This window comes from Habropoda laboriosa, unplaced genomic scaffold (assembly GCF_001263275.1).
Source record: "Habropoda laboriosa isolate 0110345459 unplaced genomic scaffold, ASM126327v1 scaffold317, whole genome shotgun sequence".
Lineage (NCBI taxonomy): Eukaryota > Metazoa > Arthropoda > Insecta > Hymenoptera > Apidae > Habropoda > Habropoda laboriosa.
Window position 1 is genome coordinate 251,755 of NW_017100418.1, and position 9,251 is coordinate 261,005.

A 9,251-nucleotide genomic window follows, 5' to 3' on the forward strand; every position below is an offset into this window, starting at 1 on the left:
TAACTTTTATAATAGATTTTATATCAGTCGTCTGGATTGCTTGGCTAGTTCTAGTGTCACACAATAATTAACCTGTTAACTGGAAAAGACGAGTTAACTCGTTATTGGTTCATCAGCACTTAGAATTCAATAATTTATTTATCCAGGGATTGTTTATTTTCAACTGTACTCCTATGTCTGCATTAAACGTAAAAGACATTATATTCACATTTATTAGGTGTAGAAATAAATTCTTCCCGACTTTTGGGTATAATCAAAATTTCATTTAAAAAGAATGAAAACAGATCAATCATCCATACAATTTCTATTATTGTTGATAAACTTTTGCTTTGGCTTTGAATCAATTATATGAATCCAGTTATTAATAAAAATAAAGTTTACTCATTTTCAGTTACAAACTAAACAGATTCAATTTCTGTCTGAGAAGTGAACCCAGTTAACAGGTTAAACAAGATACATACTATCTTCTAATTCGGTATTAGCAACAGGTTGTTTATACGTATGAAAGAGAGACACTAGCGAATTAGTCGAGTAAATCAGCCACTGTAGACGCGTCAGTCCGATGTCATAAGGTGGCTGGGATGTAGTTGCACAGAATCTCGTTGTGAAATAGGATATTCTTGAGGCGACAGGGTTGCCTGTTTGGGGTCATCGATGGTCGTCTCGATTTTTGAACGGACCTGTAGGGCATATGGGTAACACGACACGGATGTAATGCAAGCCGTGCTATTATACGATACAAGAAAGTGGCTGCAAAAAAGTGTACAGCATCCCTCACTCATCGGCGTAGATGTACACACGTGCGCGTGGTTGCCTCGATACAACACACTTGGCACAGCTTCTAAACTTCTCTCCCGTTAGGACGTTGAAAAATCAATTTCTAGCTTCTTAACCTATTAACTGGGGAAGACGTGTTAACTCGTCATTGGTTTACCAGTATTTGGAACACGGTACTTTATTTTTCGAGGGATTATTCATTTTATAATATATAATAAAATACATCGTATTCACATTTGAAAGAACCAAACTGAAGTAATTGGTCGTAATTTTTACTCATCTTTAATTATAATCAGGAGTAATTCGATTTTTGTTTGAAAGGTGAATTCAGTTAATATTATAGGTTAGGATACTGAAAATTTCTACTTTACCATTTTTTAAATGCAACGCTTGAATTATTTGTATAATTAAAAGTACTTAAATATTGTTCAGTCTGTCAGAGCAATGATCATGAGTATTATGACCTCAGTATAATACACGTTTTTTTACAAAATATTTAGTACGACCTTGAAAACTTATTCAAAAAAGGAAAAATTTAAGGTTATCTCGATAATCCTCTGAAATTGCATCCTCTACGAAAAACGAAATTTTTGATTGGTCCACTATTAACGAAAATAATTGAGATGGTCACGCTAGGTGGACCACCCTGTATAACAAAGAGAATCTGTTTGAGTAAGAAAAGTATTAAAAGAAGGAAATCACATTGACGTTTATATCTAATGCTATCTTATTTATTTTTCGTGCAATCTCGATATTTTCCGTTGTTAAATAGATTAACTGTGCAAAGTTACAAGAAACTTCTTTTTCGTATAAACTTCACGAAAAAGGTATTTCAAAATGGCGTAACAAAATTCTTCCAGAAGTTACTCAAACGAACATCAAATAAAATTTCCTTCTTTTCTCCGTAAGCTATTTTTGATACTTCCAATAATTACAAAAAAAAAAAAAAGAACCCGGCCTTTGAAAGGAGCCACTGTTTCGAGTTCTGTAGGCGAGTTACAAACAAGTAATGAAGATCCTTTGAAAGGCAACATGGTGGTGTAAACGTCAGATAAAAGTGTATCCGAAGAACCGAGCCCACATGTGTGGAATTAGCCAAATTAGTGCCACAGGCACGCATTCACGCACGCACGCACGTACGCATTTAGGAAACCGTGGGATATTGTTCAACACGTTAGAGGAGCCTCGCCCATTACAGCCGACGCGAGTGAGTGTGCCGCCGTTGCACACACGCTGATTACCGAGGCATTCGCTAAACTCCGCTGAAGCTCGGATACACGTCGCTTCAAAGGATTGAACCTTTTGTAACGTGTCCCTTTTGTGAAGTTCTTCCCGTTCAACCGACTTGATTTTTGCCGCAACTTTTTTTACTTCCATGGAATTCATTTATTACGCGTAATTAAATTTGATTAAGTTAATTCATCGGTGAGCACACCGATCGTAAAGGGTTAATTAACTTTTCACGAACCTGTCTGGCGATATTTTTATTTTATCCCAGCTTCGTCGACCTTAACCGAGGCTGGGTCATCTGTGACCCGTGTTATTTGCGTGCGTACGAGAGTCGTGGAATATACAGGATGGGACAAAACTTTGTCCATTTGGAATATTTCCGTTATTTATTATAATATGGAAAAGTGTTGTTGTACAGAGCTTGCATGATATGGAGGGGGGCATAATGTGATGTAGTTTTTACGTGGGTGGAGACGTAGATGAGATTTCAAGGTCATCTCTAGTTTTTTTTTTTTTTTAATAGGATACTATACATTTTTTCTTTATCACTGTGCAATAACCGCTGTTGTGATGATTTCAGAATGCTATCATTAAGGTCATTCAAGGTCACTGATGATCGTAAAAGCATGCTGAAATCATCGCAACAGCAGCTAACACACAGCGATAAAAAAATACAGCATCGCATTTAAAAAAATAGGGAAAAATAACTCTTGGAGTTTGGTGAACTCCTACTGATTGCTTATGTAACAAAATTATTTAAATACATTTTCTTTTGCTTTCGAAAAAACACTTTTTACAATAGAGGACTATAGTTCAATTGATACAATAGAAGAACTCGTAGAAGGCATTTTGAATTTCTCAAGTATTGTTCGAAGTATTTAAGAAAAACTTGACGTTTGTCTATTGGAATCGCTTTGGCCGGATAAAAGTTGAAATTAGACGGGAAAGAATGATATGGTTGATTGAAAGATACATATTTATTAGTATATAAGCGTTTTAAGTAAACGTTATTAATGTTTAAATAATACATTCGATGTTTCGATATTTTCAGGAACGAGTACAAGCAAAAGATCCGCCGTCGCATTATTTAGCAAAATTACGTACCTACCTGGATCCGAAAGCTTCGCGAAGCCATCGAGTATGTAGCATTATATTTAATATTTGCATGCTTTTATAAACCCTGTTTTGTACTCGCTTTTTCGTCTCCTTTATGTTGCAACGCGAATTCGAATGAAATAGCATTTCGAGATATGCTAATTGTTCAAAACGATCGGTGAATCATGTTTCTAAACGATTCAGAAAAACGGACTCGACCTTAACACTAGAACGACCGGCCGCCGGGTCAAAAATGACCCATCAGCGACTTTCCGAAAGTGAATTTTTCTTTAACTGAAACGTGATTGAAAAATAAGATTCATATCGGTGCAAATAAAAGTATACACGCAGAACAAGGGTTACAAACGATAATACATACTATTATCGAACATTCACTTTTTTTTAGAAAGTTGCTAATGGGTCATTTTGGACCCAGTCGGTGCTCCTATACGTCGTTCAGTTTAAGAATAACCTCGCTCTCGGACCGATTCTCGTCCGTTCTGCGCATGGACAGAGGGCGCAGCAGAGGGTAAGACGGAGAAAAACGTGGGCGGTTAAGTGGGGGTTTGGACGTTCTAGCCCTGCCTTAGGCACGTCCCATGCGCGAAGCGAGGTTACTCTCATTTTGAACAGAGTATAGCTTTGCTATGTACCACATTGCGTCGATTACGTTATCAAATTGCGAATTTTGTTAATAAGATTGTTAAATTGTTGAACTTGCAGCGTGATTATCGTTTGAGTAAGCGATTCTCGAAAAATGTTTTGCGTTCTTGTACTACAAAAGATCCGTTTGTTTTGTGTTCGTTTTCCGCGTGTGGACAAGCTTGAACAACGGATACTAATGATTATACAGTCGTATCGTTTTCTCACTTTCTTTCAGAAAAGGAAAATGGTTGGGGAATCAACATCTACTCAAGTGTTACGGGATTTGGAGATCTCTTTACGCACAAATCACATAGAGTAAGCTGTTCGAATTTTCTTTACAAATACACGTTAACCCTTTTCACTAGAGTGACGACTGAGAGGCGACATTATTGTTTACAATTAAGGCCCTGTTAGAGCTGAGATTTCCCAGAGCAGCAGCAAATGTGTGGGTCTCTATAAATTGTTCACCATTTGTTTGTAGATCTAAGCAGTGAAATAGTTCGAAATTTCTGTTGTTATAAAAAAATTTCATTTGCCATTTGCTACTTTCCTATAGCAAGAAAACCTTGGAGTTACAAAGGGTTAAATTTTAAAATTAACAGGCTTGTCGCTCTTAAACGGCAGAAATATTTTTTGGGAAATTTTTGCAAGAAAACTATCAGAGCTATTGAAACGAAACTTGGAACGATTGTTATTCGTACCTTGCACTGTGCTTAATTTTTTTTTCGTGGTTAAATACAGTATACCTTTTGTGTAACGTGTACCGGAAGTAACTCTTGCACGGAAACAAGGATTTTCGGATTTTGTATATTTGAAACAAAAATTCTACGAGGGGCCGATAATGCAATAGTTGAGGTCAGGTATCTTCCACTATGGTTGAAAAATACCACAGAATAACAAAATGGCGACGCGTCAAAGTCGCGCTTCGACATTGCCCAAAAATCGTTGTTTCTCGAGTCCTTAAAAAATAGTATTTCTTGGAATTTTGAGATTATAGAAGATGATGCCTTGCCTACACGTGTACTGAAGATTTGTGCATAATTTCAGAAAAATTCGTTGGATAGTTTCCGAGAAATCTCTGGTACACGCGGTTTGAAAAAGTAGTCTCGACAAAAACGCGTTTAAAGTTAATATGAAAACTATTCTTAATACCTGTAGTTATTGAAATCTTTCTAGAATGCTAGTCAAATTCCCGTCGCTCAAAGCGACGTCAATTTCTCGAATTTCAAACAGTCCTTCCAGGGATATATTTTCAGAGATTCAAAAATGGCAAAAAATTCATCACTCTTTAAGCGAAAGACCCGTTGATGGTCACGTTGCAACATTTTCGAAGCTAGTAACGCTCAGTGGACAGGTTAAACAGTCACTTATTACAAACCAAATATGCTTATAAGTACTTTATAATATTACTTGAAGAATTACACGCGTATCATACAAGCTGTGGCCGAAATGGTGATACATTTCCTCACACAAAAATAAATTAAAAGTGCAGAAGAATTTAAACCATTTAAATATCTCGATATAATACACCAATATTTACCACGTGATATTTTGAAAACCGTTAATATTGTAGTACAATAACAGCTGCTTAAATAGTGGTCGATTAATATTGATTGGACCAGCGCTATGATTGCTCAACCAATTTCGCGCGTGAATCCCGCGGGGACGTAAGGTTGCAAACCAACGGTAAATACACAGTAATACAGGGTCCTGTAGAAAGATCTGATTTGCTCTCCAAATATACCAATAATACCCAAGTGAAGCACGTGTATCTAGATTAATCCGGAATTCTTATTTGAAAGAACTTGCAACGTAAACTGATAACGGGACCACGCATGGCATGAAAACGCGGCAAACGAGCTGCAACCACGTGAAAACACCGTCAGATCTTTTTGCCGGACCTAAAAAGTGTAAACCATATCGGCGAAGAAATGATTACAACCAATTCTGCTGTATTACATTGAATTAAAAAAATGAAAACCCTCACGTATTTGACTCGATGACGAAAATTCGTGCATCGTCCAAATACAGTAGAATTCCGACAATCCGACATCCAATAGTTCGACACAAAGAATTTTTTTTTTTTAAGAATTTTTTATTTATCCACGTGAAAACCCTCACGTATTTGACTCGCTGACGAAAATTCGTGCATCGTCCGAATACAGTAGAATTCCGACAATCCGACATCCAATAGTTCGACACAAAGAATTTTTTATTTATCCACCAATCTGTAATGGATACCAAATTCAGATCAATTTTTGTTCGCGTACTCGAGTGGGATATATGCTACTGGTTCACGAAAGGCTCAAGGGTGCTCTTAACCCTTTCGCTGTGTTCACTGAAATAACAAAAAGCGGTCAAAAAATGTTCGACTTTCTTTATAATCAGTATTGCTTCTATTTATGATAAAAATACGAGAAAAAACACATTTCACCTGTGTTCCACTGCTATTCCTAAAGATATTCTAATAATTAGTCCGAGCGTGGTAAATTTTGAAGCACGGTATGCATAGTCGAACGTTGCATTCTTCACAATAATCTTTCCTTATTCGTTTTCATATTTTTTTCTTTTTGTTTTTGGATTTCTTTTCCAACGAAAGGAATTAAGCGATAAGATCCCGCTCTGCCCGTACGACGTACGGACTAAACAGCGAAAGGGTTAACCCTTTGCGATCGGTGCCGCCATAGTGGCGGCATTTCAATTTTGTTCTAGAAATCGGTGTCGCCGCTATGGCGGCATGATCTTTGTATTGTCAAGTATCATACTTTGGAAAATTACAAAAATTAAAACGTTTTATTTTTATGCACTATAACTAGTATGTATTAAACAAAATGTATCAGTTTAATATCCTTATATATATAATAAATAAACTATGCAAAAATAACTTTGAAAATTTAAATTTGCTTCGACTAGCTGATAGTCCAACCAGAGAAATGTGCCGATCGCAAAGGGTTAAAATTGATTACTATTACGCCGTGTTTGGAGTCACTTTCATCAGGAGAACCTTACTGTACTAACTATGACAGTCTTTTAAATTACTTTCCTCATTTTTTACTGAATTACACAGATGTACAGATTATCAACGTTTGTTAGATATTTAACCCTTTGACTGCTGGTAACTCGAAAATAAAGTACAGTGTCATAGAATTAATAGTCATACCACATATTTCGTTAGCCAAACCACATTCTTGTTAGATACTTGGTATTTTATATTCGTAAAATAAATAATCTACGAATGGTAAAACGTAGAATACGAAAAGCGCTGATACTATCCAGCGTTCGATTATCACCGAGCGTCTATAGGCGCCGGTAGCAGTCAAAGTGTCAGAGGTATGAAAAATTTTCGAGAAATAACAATTGGCGATTTCATTTTGGATCAAATTCGCCCGATTTCCGTAACAACGGTCGGTTTTTTAAATTATTTTCGCCGCACTACACAAATGTAGCCCAATGATCCGCAATATTTGCTAATCCTGCATCGCCCAAGTCCCAAGCGTGCCGGAATTATCGGAATTCTACCGTACACCCCACATATGGCGGTCAAAACGTCGGTCGTAAAAATATTCCCATCGCTGTTTCTCGGTACACCGTGCTCTAACACCATTCGATCGCTCTAGATGGGTGAGGGAATTCCTAGACGAGGAGAACCAAGGCTTGGACGCCCTTATAGACTACCTCAGCTTCAGGTTACTCATGATGAGGCACGAACAGCGTCTCCTGGAATCCCACGCGAGTTCCGAGGAGAAATTACAAACCGGTAAGAATCTCTGGGCCCCGGTATATACGTGCCGGGTACGTGTCAACGTTCATCTTTGTTAGAACCGGAAATAGAGCAACGGAGAAAAAGATTGAATCAGTGAACGGCGAAGCGGCGGCGGCGGCGTGGTACAGCGTAATTATTTTCCAGCTGGTTCTGGGGACACGTCGCCCTTAAATAACGGCTGCCTGAGGCCACCACTTCACGAACTCAAGGATAGTCCTGGCGTTAAACGGCGATCACGGCACGTGGCGCGTCTGAATATGGGCGAAGCGAAAGATGACATTCATGTTTGCATACTGTGCATGCGCGCCATCATGAATAACAAGGTAAGGTGCAGAACTGCCGTATATGGGAGAATTACGGTTTCGATCGGGCAAAACGTCTCGAAACATTCGATTACTTTCGTTGCGTCCCAGTTGTAAACGTGACAAAACCTCTGGGCACTCTGTGCAAGTACACCGATCCCTTCATTCACGCGGATTGATCGTTGATTTTTTTTTTTCGCGTATGAAAAAAAAAAATAGGTATAAGTTATAAAAATATAATAAAGAAAATTATGACATTTCGGAAAGGCAAAGTTTTATTCGGTGTTAGAATCCGTACTGTAATTCAAAGCAATCGACCTTCTCTTCCTCATTGGCTCAAAGTCACTATCTTTATCGCTTAAAATGTTCTCAAGTCTTACTTCATTTGCATTATTATTGCTTATTTTTAGACGAATTTGTCAATAACTTATCTTTTGCGAGGTTATCGTAAATTGCCTGATATTCGCTGCAATATTTTTTCAAATCTTCTTGAAATTTTAAGGCTCGTCGAAGGTTTGGATCAATATTAGTACGTTCAAGTAAGGATTTACGCCTCTCTGATATGTAATAAATTCAATGAAAGTTTATAGAAAACTGAACCTATCTGACCGCGTGAATGGAGGGATGGAGAGAAGTCCCATAAGCCCACCTTCTCTGACGCGATCATAGAGATAGGGTACATCTGTTGTCATTATTGTTCAGATTTCGTTGGAAATTCGCGTCCTTTGTTTCTCAACTGTTATCGACGGGAGACGCGAATTTTCATCGTTCGTTTTGCAGAGCTGGAAAGAAGTCTTGTCGTATCCTCATAAGCCCACCTTCTCTGACGCGATCATAGAGATAGGGTACATCTGTTGTCATTATTGTTCAGATTTCGTTGCAAATTCGCGTCCTTTGTTTCTCAACTGTTATCGACGGGAGACGCGAATTTTCATCGTTCGTTTTTCAACTGCTGGTGACGAGACATGCTAATTCGCATCGTCTACACCTCTGTTATTGAATGAAGTGTTAAAAATTATTTCTTAAAAACTAAAGATGTTCAGTTTCGTTCCATTTCATAGTATATCGTCAGCAATACGTTAACCCATTTGCATCGCAGCTCTGAATAGCGTTATCCATTTGAGACGTTCAATTGGCAGTCGGATAGTTCTCGTGTTTTTCTTTATTACTGATTGTACTCGGAAATTACGTGCAATAATTGAAATTTTTAAGCTTCGAAATCCTTCTATGCGATCGTCGTGTGCAAATGGGTTAAAATTGCGCGACGTGAGATTTAGGCAACGCGAGTGAAAAGTACCCATCATCTTGCCCATCTGCCGTCACTGGACTTCCTTCCAGCTCTGCACAGTATTAGGGTTTGCTGTATTATTTTTTTTTAATTGAAAAAAAATAATTGGAAGTCACTTAACCCTTTGGCTACTAGCGCCGGTTATATCCGG

General features: G+C 37.9%; 1 protein-coding gene across 1 annotated transcript in view; it reads left to right on the forward strand.

Annotated features, from left to right (window-relative positions):
- Positions 1–9,251, forward strand: part of LOC108575511 (formin-like protein CG32138) — a 79,271-nt gene that overhangs the window by 62,777 nt on the left and 7,243 nt on the right. Inside the window, exons 3-6 of the mRNA XM_017938328.1 lie at positions 3,059–3,145; positions 3,983–4,062; positions 7,365–7,504; positions 7,655–7,833. Of these exons, the coding sequence (XP_017793817.1) occupies positions 3,059–3,145; positions 3,983–4,062; positions 7,365–7,504; positions 7,655–7,833 (486 nt within the window). The remainder of the gene's footprint in view (positions 1–3,058; positions 3,146–3,982; positions 4,063–7,364; positions 7,505–7,654; positions 7,834–9,251) is intronic.